This window comes from Choloepus didactylus, chromosome 23, assembly GCF_015220235.1.
Source record: "Choloepus didactylus isolate mChoDid1 chromosome 23, mChoDid1.pri, whole genome shotgun sequence".
Classification (NCBI taxonomy): Eukaryota; Metazoa; Chordata; class Mammalia; order Pilosa; family Megalonychidae; genus Choloepus; species Choloepus didactylus.
In genome coordinates, this window is record NC_051329.1 from 2,836,493 (window position 1) to 2,853,085 (window position 16,593).

At 48.2% G+C, this 16,593-nt stretch overlaps 1 protein-coding gene across 1 annotated transcript in view; it reads left to right on the plus strand.

Moving 5' to 3' along the window:
• The first annotated feature begins 13,274 nt into the window (after positions 1 to 13,274).
• The window catches only part of TMEM132D (transmembrane protein 132D), a 675,237-nt gene continuing 671,918 nt past the window's right edge, over positions 13,275 to 16,593 (plus strand). Inside the window, exon 1 of the mRNA XM_037817364.1 lies at positions 13,275 to 13,588. Coding sequence (XP_037673292.1) covers positions 13,510 to 13,588 — 79 coding nt within the window. The 5' untranslated portion in view covers positions 13,275 to 13,509. The remainder of the gene's footprint in view (positions 13,589 to 16,593) is intronic.

The window sequence follows — 16,593 nt, forward strand, 5'->3', positions numbered from 1 at the left end:
ATCTTTAATATATTAAGCATTCTTACCAACTACCCCAAAAGACTAATACATTATTAGAGAAATGAGTAGAAGTAAGGAATAGGCAGATGACAAAACAGGACTAAAAAACATGTGAAAGAACTTTACATTTGCTAGTAGGAATAAAACCCCAACAAATCTTAAAACCAAAGTGAAAACACAACTTAAAACAATAATGAGATATGATTTTTCACCTATCAACTGGCAGATTCCTTTTACAATACCAGTCCCTTGGCATCTTCAGCTAGATTGGGTTTCTCAACCTTCGCACTGTTCATATTTGGGGCCTGATAATTTTTGTTGGGTGAAGGGACTGTCCTGCATCCCTGGCCTGTTCCTACGTGGTACCAGTAGCAACCCCCCTCCCCCAGTTGTGACAGCCAACAGTGCCTCCAGGTATTGTCTAATGCCCCTGGGGTGGAGGCTTGGGGGTGGGGGTGAGCACAATCACCTGTAGTTGAGAGGTGCTTGGTTAGAATTTGAGGAAATATGCAGTCTTATAACATTTCTGTCTCACATTTTCTGGAACGAAATTTGGAAATATTTATCAGAAGATTTAGGAATGTGCATCCCCTCTGATCTAGAGATTATATTCCTAGTATTTATCTTAAGGAAAACATTTGTGCACTGAAATATATCCATTGCAATATTCAAAGCCTTGTATATAATTGCAAGCAATTATCAATCATCTAATATCCAATAGTGAATATTCTAGTAAAGGAATGTGAAATAATAAGATGGAATCTCTGTAACTATGAAAAAATTATGGCAAATGTTCACAGACAGGAAAGTCTAACAGCCATAAAACAATACCTAGCATATGATCTCATTTGTGGGGGTGGCAGTGGGCTGGCGTAAAATATGCATAGAGAAAGACTGCCAGGACAGTTATCAAGATATTTTTCTGGATGTCTGTATTTTTCAGAATATGGTCATTTTATTTACCTGTTGCCAGGTATATGTATCTGCTGCCAGATAGAAAATATTCCAGTATCAAGGCAAGTGCTACTTCACATTAATAATAAAAACTCATAATTGTTAACAAAGAAAAAGACAGAGCATTGCAAATGGCAGGTGAGTTAGCTCACTGGACGGATGCCATCGTTTTGGAGAAGGCTAGAATGTTAGTTGTGATGTTTTCCCGAGCACCAATCCCCTATACTGAAGTTCTGGAGGATTTTAGCACTAGGAACCTCAAATTCATTATGTCCCAAATTGAGCACATCGTCTTCTCTCTTAGGAAAGACAAATCTGGATGTCCCTGGTGGCTCATTTCCTCCCTTTTTTTTGGTAACTTACTTAGCAAGGAGCTGGCTCAGCGGGACTGAGTCAGCATGACAGAAAAATGTGCTGGTACAAAGCTTGGGGGGGTGGGGGGCGGCTTCTGACATCCCAAAAGCTTCGGAGCAATTGAAGTGTTTGCATCTTGGTTCCTTCATCTGCGAAATGAGGAGAAGGACCCTAGAATGTCTTGAGCGTTTGTATTTCAGAACATCCCAGCTGGTCTTGGGCACATCAGTATCTGTCCCTCCCTCCAGTAGAGCAAGCCTGCGCAGTCCGCCCACAGGGCAGGCCGTGTTTGCACACGATGCTATGAAATCCTTGGAGAAACAGCCCTGCCCAGTCTCAGTACTGTGGTTGGGGAGGGCCAACTCCCCCATGGGACGTAAAAGCAACCCATCCAGTCCACACCCAAACTCTAGTCACAGGATTGATTAAGCAGCGGACATAGGGTCCCATTTGGGGTGACGAGTGTAGGCTGAGGGCTATTGCCGGAATAATCACAACAGGGAATTCATTTCCTGCTGGACTTGGAGCTGGGTTTATGGGCATGGAGCTGCAGGGGCCGGTTGCAGAGAGGACTTGTCAGAGAGTGATGCTAACACAGATGAAACATCTGCTCGGAGATTACAAAAGACTGTTGATCCTGTTTCACCACCTGGATGGAACCTTTCCTGAAGCATCTACCCTGGAATTTTCTACTCTGGAATTCTCTGTTCTGTGGGTCAACAAATCACAAGTCAGTGTGAGTTGGCTTAACTTGCAAATGAATGAGTTATAATTAATGGATGCCAAGTACTATTTCTCATGTTTTCTGTATCCCCAGGGCCCAGTTAGTTTGAGCTGATTGGAATGAACAAAGAACTATGCAAGTGTTAAAAGTTACTACTGCTGCTTACCAAACCACCTCAAACTTAATGGCATAAAACAACCACCAGCTTTTATGCTCACAGATTTTGTGGGTCCGGAACTCACCCCAGAGATGGCCTGTGCCGCCTCTACTGGTCTCTCAGGAAGCCTGGAGAGCAGTGGGTGACCAGATGGCTGGGGACCGCGTGTTCCCTGATGCCTCCTGCATGCATGTTGGTGCCTTGGCTGGGAGGACTTGGAGGCTAGGGCTGCTCACTGCCATTTGGCTTCTTCACGCTCAGCCTTGGGAGAGTCAGGCTTCTTAAACAGTGCACCAGCACCCCAAGAACAGGGTGAAAGCTACTTTACCTTCTCTGACCTGACTCCTCACAGCATCATTTCTGCTGCTTTCTTTTGGCTACTTGTGAGCCCCACGCCCACCGCAGTCAAAGGACAGGGATAGGGTCCCACTTTTGGATGGGAAGGGCATCCAGGTCACACTAACGCAATCGATCACAGTTTGCGAAAGGATGTTTATTTGCAGGGTAGTGGTGGGGAGATTGGCATCACTGGACGAAATGCTGGAATCAGGAATGAATTATGTATCAGTTGTAAGCATTAATCCATGTGGTCTTGGTTTCTCAGCCAGCCTAAAGGCCGAGTAGCATGTAGCAACGTTTGACGGGAGGGAAGATGAAGAGGCACATTTACTGGTCTTGGGAGAGGACAACAAGAGTCTCCATTAGTCAGGCGTTACAGGGAAGGGTGTCTTCTCTCCAGCCTGCCCAAGCCACTGCATCTTCCTGCCGCACCAGGGTGGGGGGGCTGGGGGAGTTATATAAGCACCCAGCAACACCATTTTAAAATGTTGAGTCTGACACTCACCTTGAACTCAGAGGTGCAACGACTCAAGAACAAAACTTGAAAATGTTACATGACATTTCAGTCAGCATTTTCTCCCAACTGTGTACACTGAAATAAAAAATCAACAAACGGAATTTACACCTGCAGACTCTTCATCATGGAAAGTTTCCAGTTACATAAGGTGTTTTTTTTTCTCTCAAGCCTTAGAAATTTTTATGGAGTAAAAAACTTTTATAAAAAAGAGCAAGGTTCCTATTTTTAAACTCCAAGATGAATACAGTTGATTTGTAGGAATTGTTTCTCTGCCTTCTCCCTTATTGATGTTTCAGGAGCCCTAACGTGAGCCTAATAGTAACAAGACTTTCAGTTATGAGTTTGATCCCCGTGGAGGCAAGTTAGCATCATGCTGAGAAAATCTGTTCCTGGCCTTGACCCTGCAGAGCACTCAGTAAATTATGTGGATGGTCAAATAGGAAACTGGATGAGAAGACACACATCCCTATGCTTGGAGAAGTGTTAGCAGTAGCTCATTTTCTGAGTGCTTACTGTGAACTGGGTATCACGAAAGGAGCTTTGCACGGGCATCCTCAAGTGATTGTATACAGCCCAATAAGCTAGGTGACCATACATTCTATGTATTTTAATATCAGGAAACTGAGGATCAGAGAGGTTGAGTAACCTGGCCAACATCACACAGCCATTCATTCAAACCCAAGCAGAGTCTGCGCTCTAACCACTTCCTGGCACTGCCTTGAAACAGTGCATCTGGGGAACAAAAGAACTGGGTAATCGTTAGTAATCTTGAGTTTCAAATATGATCAAAGGCAAGTCACATGGCTTCGTTTAGTCTCACTTTCCCTGTCACTGAAATGGGTGGTCTAATTAAGTAAACTCCAATCTCTAGTTAACATACATCAAGTTGACTGATAGTCTGCTAAAAGGTAGTGGATAGGTAGTTTTCCTCTTCAGATATCAAAGAGAACCCAATTTTTCTCAGACTGGGGCTGGTGGTGAGGTGGGGGAGAGAAAATTAATTAATGTATTTAAAAATTATATAAATAGCTTCCGTAAAAACGGAAACAAACAAAAAACAGGGAGCTTATATTCTAGACAGGGAGACAGATCTGAAACAAATACATAGATATCCTCAGGTGTTGATAAATGACACAAGCCATAACCCAGAATAATGGCCTAGAAAGTGGCAAAAGCTACCCTGGGAAGGCGTCTGTAGCACAGTGAGGTTGAAGCAAGGGAGGAAGCACGTGGTGACCGGATGCTCAGGTGCTCTGCGGTGCAGGCGTATCAGAGGAAGCAGTGTGGCTGGCTGGAGCACCTGAGGACAGGTGGCTGCAGTGTGCAGAGGGGTGGCACTCACATGCTGCCTTGTAGGGCTCCAGGCTCTCCCCTGAGTGAGACAGAAGCCATGGGAGGTTTGAGCCAGGGTGCCCGGATCTGACTTAAAGTTTCCCAGAATTTCTGCATCCACGGTGGAGGCAGGATACCAGTGAGGAAGTTGTTTGAAGAGCCAAAAGGAGGGAAGTCATGAGGTACCAACTCAGCCTAGACTAGCTGAAGCAAAAAATGGGGTTTCTGGGGAAGCTGTGGTATCTCTTGGGACAGGAAAAAGGACCAGAATCAGGAATTAGAAGGACACCCATCTGTCTGTGGAATCTGCTTCTCTCCAGATCAGGGTGGTGGGAAGTATCACCAACACCTTCTGAGTTTTGCACCCTCTGTATACCCATAGACGACTGTTCCCTCTCATTTCAGGTTCCACGGAACCGGGGCAAGGCTGTGGTCCATCTGGCTTCGGTGTGTCCTCAAGCCCAGTCGTCAGTGACCAAGGGGAGAGACTTGTGCTTGAACTGAGCAGAGCACAAGGTGGCACCGAGGGAGGTGGTTCAAGCCTCCACTAGTGGGTGGTAAGCCCCAGCAAGGTGGGTGCATCTGTCATTCATGCTAGTTTTGCTAACATGGAACTTACAACTGAACTGTAATTTTTTAAAAGCAAGTTTTGGAAAGAAATTTGAAATGTTTGATAAATATGTATGTTTTGAGCACAGACGGCTCACTATGGATTTTCTAGAATGTATTTCCAATGAGGCCCTAGTACAGAAATGCCAGATTAAAAGGAAAAAAAAGGTAAGATAAACACTAACTTAGATTTTGGATTATTTGAAACATATAACTCAACTGTAGCCACTTTCAGATCAAATGACTAGGGGCCATTCTGACTGTAAGAAGTAATTTATTCTTAAATATCTACCTTCTAAGTCATTTTACCCTGATGGCAGTGCTTTTAAAGGTGACGATCATTAGGTCCATGACCTCCACCCATCTGGTTTTTATTTTCCCCAGTCTGGCGTGAGAGGGTTGCGTTAGGTGATGGGGGTGGGGGGCAGGGGCGGCTCTCAGGTTCTCTATTTTGATTGGCCATTTCCATTGCCAGCCGCGCTGGGAGGGCTCCATACTTCTTTAGAGCTCACTCGTCTCTAAATAACACGCACTTTAGGTTCTTCTGGAACAGAGGCAAGAGCAAGTTGCCTCTCTAAGGCAGTACCTTGAGCCCTCCCACTGGGAATCAGGGTTTTCACTTTTACTGGAGAGACCCAGTTTAGTCCTGGAGAGTGGGGGGATCAAGCACAAGGAGCAAGTGGAGGACACTGTCGGCAAGGTCTGATTTGGAAAAAAACAATCATTTGGAAAATCAATAGTATAAAACCGTAGCACCAGGCTGCTTATATCCATTTCAGTATGATCGGTTGCTTGGCAGATTTTAAAGAACTAAAGCTCCACTTAAGGTTTACTGTGGGTGCACAAGATATAAATCAGGATGTTGGCTTTGTTTATATTCTTGGCAGCAGATGGAGTACCGGTTGGTGGGTACCACTCTGGTTTCACAGTGCCCAGCGCAGGGTTTCCTTAATTAAAGTGCTTGAGTCTGGTCAGTTTCCCCATTTGTAAAATGACGTGATAAGAAACATTTCTATTTTTTAAAGACATGACTTGTTTGATTAAAACTGCACAGCTTGGTTACGGAGGCCGATGTCAGCGCGTTCATTCTTGGCATTCAGAGCAGGTGCCTGCGCCGCGCGTTCTGAGCACTAGGGGGCACTGCAGGCCAAGGATTGCGCGAGCGGCGCCCAGGCAGCCCCGCCGCCGTCGGGGCCCGCGCCCGGGGGCCGCAGGGAGGGTTGCCCGGCGGAGCCCTCGCCGGGGGCCGCGCTCGGCCTCGTGAAAGTAGCAGCATCGACGGCCACGACAGTAATAATATCAGCAACACCCACCCCATGACATCGGTTCTGCTATTCGGGGGGTAGCAATTTTAAATCACTTTTTAATCCATCCCTCCAAATAGGCAGCATCGTCCCGCCACCTTTATTTGCAGACCCCGAGGGTTCACACCGCGGCTCACCAATGGCATCAGTCACTTTTCCCAACGCCGGCATCTTTCGCTGGATGAGACCAAAAGCAGTTTACAGAGAATTGATCCTGTTTGGTCACATCGGATTCATCCTGTATTGGTCAGTTTAAACACAAAGTAAACAAAGACCTTTTTGATAAAATCAGCAACTGGTCTGTAAGAATGGTTAGAAGCCCCCTTTTGTAAGACTTTGTGATTATTTGGAGGGGACGCATATTCTGACGCTCTGGTAGATGCGGAAGTAGGAAGGCACATCGGTTTCCACGGCCGTGTTGCCGAAATCTCACGCAGGGAGAGCCGCACTGTGGAGAGAAGTTAGCGCCTGTGGAGGAGCTGCAGGTGCACATTATTTACTTGGTAAAGCGAGAGCTCTCTTGTCACGAGAAAAATGAGTTACTCTAAGCCAGAGGAAAATATCCTCTGATTTCTGCTTTGATAGATGTTGATGTGTAACTGTTTGTGATGGTTACATTCTCTTCAATGGGGACAATGGCTTTCCTTCCTCTAGGGCGGGATGAGCTTCCGCTTACCCTGTGTATCGGTTTCATAAACACTTGTTTCTTTGGGCAGTGGGTGGGGAGCCATTTTTTTGGATAATAAAGCTGGGATGTGCACCCCTGACCTAACAAACGGGTCTGAACCCCAAGAATCCAGCCCTGCCAGTCCCTTAGAAATGTTGATTTGATTTTAAATGGGAGAAAGAAATCAGACCATTTGGATGCGTTTTGTTCAGAGAGGTAAATGGATCCTTTTGACATGTCAGACTCATAATGGGATGGGATGGTGGCTGCAGCCCTGAAAATGCCAGTTTCTGTTTTGTGTGTGCTCACATCCTCTTGAAGAATCGGGCTGGGACTGAGCCTCCTTCTGAGAAGGTGGATCTCTAGGCTGAGACCTACACATGAACGCCCACTCATTGTCTCCTTATTGTGTGTGGACCACGAATCGTCAGCAAGGGGGACCTCCTACTCCCGCCATCGGGCTACAGAGTGCGGCTCCCCCACGGGCCGTTGGTCAGCAGCAAACCACAGGCTGCCCCGCGGCTCCCGGTCCTGGCCTGGCGTTCAGTGTGCACCAACCCGCCATCTTGTCCTCTCTGCCCTGGTACAATCAATGCTTGTTAGGTGATGAATGAATCAAGGTGTTCTTAAACCAGAACAGAGAAACCAAAATTTGGAGAGGAAGGTAGAAACGGGCTCTGCACACTGGCGCCAGTCAAGTTGCAAGCTGTGAGTGTGGGAAGGCATGGCACATCAGAGCCGGCTTTGTTTGTGCCCGAGGGTCGCCGTGTGCCTTTCTCCTGCTCACTCCATGGCACACAGAGGCCCTGCGAGGACACCAACAGGGGCTTATGGAGGGTGTGAGGGCCTGGTGGGCTGCATTTTGCCAGGCCAGCTCATGCTTTGCCTCTATCACTTGAATTCTGTCTGTGTTCTGAAAATGTGGGACAGATCAAATGGTCCCCCACTTTGAAACCCTTCCTTTGCACTTGTAGCAACCCAGACCCCGTGCCCTCTGGCCCCTGCCGATACCTGTGTTTGGTCCCAACCACCCTCTCCTGGGGTCACTGACCCTCGGTCACACTGGCCTCATGGCCAGTACCCGCCAGCAATTGTTTGGAGCCCCCAGATCTGCACAGGGAGGGTCCTTCTCATTCCCGAGGCCTCATTTCAAATGCCTCTTCTCAGAGAAGCCTTGTCTGATGTCTCCAGGGGGACCTGCTGCCCTATTGAAGGTCTGTCCCCATAGGACAGAAGCTCCTTGGTGGCTTGTTTGCTGCTGGGCCTCCAGGGCCTGGCCAGTAACAAATATGCATTGAATGGATTGATGATCCACATAAATCCCTGCTTTCTGAGTACCCGAGCCCAAGAGGAGCCTCCCTCAGGGTTAGCAGCACTTATCCTCTGCAGTATATTTGAAGAGCCCCAAGAGGTCGATGGGAACCTCCTGAAAGGCAGGGTGGTGGTTCTCATCCTTTGCACTCCCCTCAGGGTCTGGGAGAACACAGGAATGCCTCCAAGTGCATTGATTAGTGGTGGTAGATGGAGCCTCACTTTAGGCCACAGTGAGATATCTCTGCTTTGGATTCCCCTGGGATTCATCAGAGAATGTTCCAAAGCTTAGTTAGAGTTTCAGATGCTAGGTTTCTCCTCTGGACAATAAACCATCTCTTGGGGAGAAGTTTGTGAGGGAAGGAATTGTGTTCTCTACTTTGCTCGCATCCAAACCCTGTTCCTTATTGAGCAGTGCTGAGATCAGTAGACACTGTATTGGTTAGAATAATTAACACCAGGCAGTATAACAGAAACACCCAAACCTCAGTGACTTAACATATAAAGTGTGTCTTTCTTACCCCAAATTGAGTGCGAACACATGGCCTTCCACGTGTTGGGAACCAGCTTGCTTCCATCTCGTCCCTCTGGGGGCCTTGGAGCTCTCTGTTGGACTTTTGTATCCAGTGGGATAATGTGGGAAGAAAGAGTTTGGAGGATCATGTCAGAGGTTTTGTGGAATAGACCTGGAAAGGATGTATGTCCCTTCCACACTCATTCTTTTGGCCACCATTTAGCCCTAGGAGGGCCGGGCCTTGTGGTTTGGGTCTGTCTTCTAGGTAGAGGAAGAGGATCTCAGCAAACTTATAAAAGGCTCTTTTGCAGACTTGAGTGAATAATAAATGAAGGAAAAAGTCCAGGAGGCCTTTTCAACAGGAGGCTTTCTGCAGAGGCAGGCTTGCAGCTTCCCCTTACCCTCAGGTGGAATCCTCACCCCTGACTGGCAGACACCCAGGGGCTGACTGGGCTGGAGGTGGAAATGTGTGATGTCTTCCAGGAAGTACAATGTGTAACTTTAAAGACAGTCTAAGGCCCCTTCCAACTTGCTGTGCTGATCCATATGTCAGTAACTTAAGGCCCCCCAAATGACATCCCTTTGATCTTTGCAGAAGAGGCTAACCCTTCAGGTCACCCAGGATTACCTGAAGATGTGCTGGGTGGAGACGGGTAAGAGGGGAGGAGAGCGGCAGGATGGCCTAGGTGATGGTACAGTGACCCAGAAAAACCCAGAAGCTCAGTGAATTAACATGGTAGCGGCTTGTCTCTCCTGCTTCGTGGCCTTGCGTGGATTGCGGGGAACTGTGCCCCACACAGTCATGCTGGGCCGCTGGCTGAGGGGGTAGGGGAAGGGCGTGTTGTAGCTGCATCATCTCAAAGGTCCGGTCCACTCAGCTCCCACGGTGGGGAGAGGCCCAGGGGAGAATCATGCATGGGATTTGTAGGGCCCCATCACAGCCCCTCATGCATAATGGGTAGAACTACTCACGTGACCCTCCTGCCCAGTTGGAGGGGGCTGGGAAGTACAGTCATCACTGAGCCTGGAAGGAGAGAGGAACAGATACAGGGGAGCACCTGCAGAGGTGTATCTTGGCAGAGACAGCTGGCTGGGTCTGGCTTTTATCCTTTCTTGATGCTCCATGCATTTTGGCTAGTTAAGAAGGAAAGGAGTTTCTAGAAGACTTTTCTGCACCTTCAGTTGGAATTAATCTTATAGCTTTGATTTCACCCCAATGTGCTCCAAACTTCAAGCATTCCTCACCCTCTTCCCAAGTTTGTTCATGTAGAGAAGATGGCACAGGCACTCAGACCAACAGTGATTTAATGCTTTCCTTCAAACCAACCCATGAAAAGGACTTACAGAAATTAACTTAATGGGAAACATTACTAAAAGGAAACATGAGAAAGCAAAAATACTAATAATCAAAGTACAAAGCATTGTTAATAAATTCTAGCGGGATATTGTCACTCTGAGTAGAAAGATGCTTCCTCTTTGTTTTCAAGACAAGGATATTTGCAATTGTTAAAAAAATTGGTACAACCAGCCTGAGCCTTTCTCCTTGATGCAGTCAGAATGGTTGAGAGAGAACTGATGACTTTTTACAGAATACCCCTATTTTGAGAACCTAAAAGCATCTTCTAAACCAGTGGGCTAGGTCACCCCTGCAATGCTCAGATTCCAGCAGAAGCAGCCCAGAGGCTCCTTTCCACATTTAGGAGCGTTGGCATTTCTTGAAACTGCTAACAGGGAGCATTTTGTTTTATTGAAAAACAGCCACAAAAACTGCCTAGTGTAAAACCTAGTCCACACAGCATGAACATTTAGGACAATTTAATTACTGACAAGATTAGGCTTACCAATTGATTTCTGGCCCGGCAGATGAAACACACATAGTGGAGGAAAGCAGATTCTCGTGATGAATCTGAGAGGGTCAAGGACACGGGGCCGTTGTCGTGGAGGTATGGGCTGCAGCCGAGGCCCTGGCATGCCTCCATGTTCCTCTGCAAGGCATCTTAAGGCACTGCTCCCCCTTCGATGAGCTGTGCTAATTACCCAAAGAAGATCAGATGTGTTGGCTAGGACAACATATGGGAAAAGGAGAATGAAAAGCCATTGTTACATCTTCTTTTAGCCACTGATGAGGTTGCTGTAGTTGGGGTTTCCCCAAAAAGCTTCCGAACCAAGGATTAGAAAAAATGTCTAGCAAACCTTGCAAACTGGAGAAATAGTTGAACATTTTGGGGAGGTAGCTGGAATCTTACCTTTTATCGTAAGGACATATTAGTGAAATCTTTTCCAATGACGTACACAAAAAAAGGCATCTGGTGGTTGCAATTCAGGGGATGAAAGCTCAATTTGAGAAAGATATAACAGAAAATGATCATTGTGAGTAAAGAACAAAAATCATTATTTTGTAGTCAATAAATTCAAGACATATTTTTGAAGTGGACTCAGTTTCAGTGTAACCAAGTAAAGGAAGGAACCGGGAGTGGACATTGGGTGCTGGCATGGGCTCTGCCTCTAAGAGGTGGGCCAAGCTGTCCAAAAGAGTAATCCCACTTTCCCCGTTGTTGAAGGGAAGGAGGGAGTGACCCAGACCAGTTCCTAGTGTCTGGTTCCTGGGCCAGCAGCAGCCGTATCATGTGGAACTTGTTAGAAACACAAATTATGTTCCTGGGGTGGGCCCAGCAATCTGCATTTGGACAAGTTGTCCAGATGATGCTAATGCTCCTGAAGCTTCAGAACCCCTGAAATAGACAATCTCCTGGTTCCCTCAGCATGAACATTTTAGAAATTCATAGGCAAGAAATACAAAGAGAAAAGGCAAAGAATTAAGCAGTAAGCAAAAGAAAAATAGAGAGACAGACATTCAGAAAAGAAAATATAGAAGAAAGGAGAAGCCCAAATCTTGGAGAAAGTGAAACCCAGAAAGAAGACCTTTTCTAGAACAGCACTCATTTTACTGGTCTTCCTGGAAACTGTGAAAGCTAAAAACCCCTAAAGCTTTGGTGTGTTTTTGCAACCCCAGGCACATAGAATAAAACATCTGCTCCCCTCAGCCAGATGATAATGGCCCATTTTTACCTACCAAGGTAAATTCATCTCGTTTAATTGGTTGTTGTTGGCTTACAAGTTTTTTTTTTTTTTTTTTTTTTCTTTTTTATTTTTTTAAATTCAGGGTGCTTTTCCTCCGTCTGATTTTTTTATCTGTTTAGTTCGCACACTCACAGGAGCAGAACACTCCTTTGGCTAAAAGCATAGGATGATGCTTAGTGATCTTGGTTTGGGGGTGTCTTAGAGCCTCAGGAAAGTATAAATGAAGGACCTTCCTTTTATCTTCTCAGGGTGAAGTCTGTCTTTAATTCATCTTCCAAATGGGCCAGCCGCGTAAACAAGTTGGAATTCGTTTAGGGCCTTTGGCTTGTGGCCATTCTAGGATGGGGCTGGGGGCCGACAGAACCCCAGGATGCCATGTCAGAGGCCCTCTTTCTCAGCGGTCATCGAGAAACCCCGCCGCGGGGTTCAGGGCCCCTCTGCTGAATCTCTGCGTTCCCGGAGCGGCCCGCCGGGTCCGAGGCCCTCCCCGCAGCACGGCCTTTGAAGAGGCAGGGAGGGAGGTCTCCATACCTGTTGGGAGAGTGGGCGGCTCCCTCGGGGCTCCTTGGAGCTGGCCGGGCCTGTGCTCGCCTCCCAGCAGCCCCCTCCGTTCGCATACGACAGGGCGGGGTGACAGGGGCGGAGGGTGCGGATAGACCAGGGGGAGGTGGGATCTACTTTGCGGATTGGGGCTCACAGCTGTCACTCCGGCAGGGTGGGGCGTTTTTAAAAAAGACAGAATTTTCAGGCACAAACCCAACCCCACACAGGGCACTGTGGCGGTCGCCTAGGTTCCGGATGCAAGCTGTGCGGAGCGGGGCCACCGAGCCGGCTGGCAGGTGGCAGCAGCGGCGGCCAGCCGGGTCCCCGCGCCGGCGGCCCCTCCTCCACGCACCTCTGGCCCGCCTCCCCTGGGCGCCCGGGGCAGCCCGGCGTTCCCGCAGCCGGCCGTGCGCTCGACGCGCGTAGAGCCGGGAGCTTGAGCCGGGTCCTGGGAAGGCGGGCGGGGGTCGGCGGGCCCCGGCGGCGGCGCGGGGAGCAGCTCCACCCCAGCAAACTTTAGGCGTCCGAGCGCGCCCGCCAGCTCGGGATGGGGGTTCTGCGCCAGGGCGCCCCGGGCCGTCCCGCGCGCCGGGCCCCCCGGCCGGGGGCCTCCGCGCAGCCTCTGCCTGCGTCCCACGCGTCGCAGCCCCGCCACCGCGCTGCCGCCAGCGCCACCGCTAGCGCCAGCTAGCCAGTCCCGGAGCCGCCTCCCGCGGGCCCGCCGCGCCCGAGCCTTGCGCTCCTGCATGCTCCCCTTTCCGGGCCACCCGGGGATCCTCTGTGCTTGGTTGAACAGGAAAGGGAGATATCCTCATGGATTAAAAACAAACAAAATTACCGCTGGGGGCTAAAGAGGAAGGTAGGGTAGCCTGCGCGCGCGTGGGACTTCGGAGAGCAACTCCAGAGCCCGGGCGCGGTCGTCGCCTCTGGCCGGACCATGGACTGGCGGGAGGCAGGCGCAGGGCGCTGGGGCCTCTGAGGCCCCTAGCCGGGCGCTCTTGCGTGCTCCGGCCTGCGCTCCGGACCTCCAGGGGCTTGGCGACCGCCTGTTCTTCGCCTAGACGGCGCCGGGGAGCAGAGGATCTGCGCATCGGGTCTCCAGGATGTTTCCGTCTGAGATGGGGACGCTGTGGCACCATTGGTCCTCCGTGCTCATCAGCCTGGCCGCCCTGTTCTCCAAAGGTGAGGGGACGTTGCCAGTATTTCTGCCCTCAGGTCTAACTTTGCTGGGAGTGTGTGCGTGGATGGAGCGGGGGTGGGAGAGAGGGCGTGGGTGTGTGCAGTGTGTTTTTGCGCGCGCTTGCGTGCACGACTGCGCGTGTAGCCTCCAAGGCTCTAGGCGGCCCCTTGGCTGCAGGTGCCCCTTGGAGGACTTGGGTAGGAGACCCTAGATGAAACTGCAAAGGAACACGGGAAAAATGGACTCGGTCTACCAGAAATACCTTTTGAATAAATAGAGGGCCTTGGAGGGCTTGGGCTGTGGAGACCTTTCAAAGGAAAGGTGGCCTCTGGGATGGCTGAGCTAGTAATCAGGGGAGGGAGCGTGAAAAGATCTGGAAGATTCCTGGAAGTCGGTGTTCACTCTTACTGCTGCCACTAACCTCTTAGGAGAGGATTTTGGAGTGCCCCTGTGGTATGGGAAGGTTCTTTCCTGCAGCACAGGCAGGCGGCTAAAATCGTGAACCTGGATGAGCTCTGTAGAAGTGGCCCTGAGTCTCTTTAAGACAGCCCACCTGGAGGCTCTCACCTCTCCTAAGCTGCTGTTTGGGGACAGCATCCCCACAGGTAAATGGGGGAGTTTAAACCCTAACTTGTAACCTGAGGTATCACACCGGGCCTGTGAGACAGCCAGGAATTCTGTATCTGCCCCCTCTCCCCTCCTCTTCTCTTCCATCAGCATCCCATCTTTCACTGGAAAAGCAAGTTTGGAAGCTCAGGACTGTCATTCCTTTAAGAGAAATGGTTTGATTCACACGGGAGATTGTAGAAAGTGCCAGCAATTCTTTCTTGTTATTGATCGGAAACTCTCTGTGTGTGTGGTTTTACCCCCAAGCTCCCTTTTCCTACTGAGAAATATATTGAGAGGAAAGTGGAGATTCTTAGCAGTATCAGATTTGCTGCAAATCCCTGTAAACAGACTTTGCTGTGAAGATTTCCAAGATGAGAGCTCTCCTCTTTTAGAGCTTCAGAGCCGATTACCAAGCACAGAGACGTTTAATTACATGCATTTCATATTCTTTGACTCCTTCTAGAACCTCTGACTTTACATTGCTTTGAATCTGATAGTAGATCAGGACAGCTCCCTTGCTGGGATTTTGTGCTGTGATGATTTAGGGAGAGAAAGCCTTGCTCACCCTATCCGGCTGTCTTTTAAAGTACATTTGTAATGGATACACATCTTCTAATTCTGAGTTAGAGCAATCTATAAGACCCGAGCTTCTAGGGATTTGTGATGTGCAGAAGAAACCAAAGAAAAAGTGATGAATTCAGTGAATCCAACCCAGGCAGATGTGAAGTTAAAAAAAAAAAAAATCCACAGCAACAACAACCCAACAGACATGAATATCGCTACAAGGCATGTTTTTTATTGGTTGTCACTTGGTTTTATAATAAGAATGTCTCCTGTTTGTATGCTGCAGTAACAAGGTTTTATTAAGAAAGGTACAGAATAGCTTTGTAAATATGACCTAACTATAGTGTTTTCTCAGTTCTGTACATAGTTCTGTTCCTGATTCTTTACTAGACTGAACAGTGTTGAAGAGAACTCTATTTCCCCTGATACTTTTGTACTTTTTCAAGTGGAAACACTGAAAATATCCTTAAATGAGCTGCTCGGTGACATGGTGGCCAAAATCTTCCATAGGTGGTCAAAATCAGCTTGTGAAGTGATACCCTCAGCCCAGCATCTGACATAGTGTGGGTGTTGAATTTAGAGAATTCAGCTCAGCCTGGGAGCCCAAAAGTGAATCAGCAATTAGCACAGCAGTGAGCACGGTGTAATTCGATGATTATTCAAAATATGCCAGAGAACAAGAACAAATTTAACACCCCCTAATTTCATCACATTGTTTATAATGGAATTTCATGGTGCAGATATGATTTGTAAACTCAGGGACGGTTTAGTTCTTATTCCATTGTGTTCAAATCACTCTCCCCTCTGAGGATCTCTGATCCCATGAAAGTTCTAAACCAACTCCAAACCAAGTATGGACTGCATTTTAAAGAATTTTAATTGGAAGCAAATGCACACATAGACACAATGCCTAATTTGTCTGGGACTGATTGCAAAATGGAGATTATTGCCAAATACAGTATTAAATCTCTGCTTCAGTGCATTGTTTTTTAACTTTATTTGTATTAGTGCTCTCAAAATATGGATCCTTGAATAAACCATTAAAGTACAACCTAATGTCCTTGGACTCTATGTGTTTAAATTTCATGAGCTGAAAATGATTAGTCACAGAGCAAACCCACCCCTGTATTCATCTTTTAAAAAACAAATCAAAGAAAAATTTCATTGTTGGTAGTTTTATTCCCTTGGGATCCAGGAATTATGCCATGAAACAAAAAGTTTCCCCAGCAAAGTTGTCATATGGGCCAGACCTTTTCTGGAGAACGAATGCAAGTTGCCAGAGCACGTGTGTCAGGTTTACTGTCTGATGTTTCTGGGGACGTGAAGTAGAGAGGGTGCCATCCTACCATCCTGCTGGTGCATTGAACCCCTTGCTGCTAGCTCAGGGGGGTGGAGTGGGGGGAGGCAGGAGCACGGAGGGTGGGCTGAGAAGACAAATGAGTGAGAAGGAGTCTGGAGGTGCTTAGGGGAAGGTGATTTTTAAATACACATTCAGGAAGGTTGCCATATTTAGGCTGCTTGTCACGACCCTCACCTCCATCATCCTCATTATTTTCTCTTGCAAATGCCCTGAGAAGCAGAAACTCAGGGCCCTGGGGCACTGAGAAAGGAGCTGTGTAGCCACATGTTCCTGAATTTAGCACCTTCCAGCACCCAGCTGGGGACAGCCAGCATACCAAGCAGCGCTGCCTGCCCAAAGCCTGTGTCCACTTTTAGAGCTGCCTGTCAGGTTAGAAGTGAAGCATCGGGGCACAGAGTATCACCTCTTAATTTGGGAAATGTTCTCCCCAGCCCTGGACTGAAGGAGTTTAGTTCACGGAGGTCCCTTCTCCAG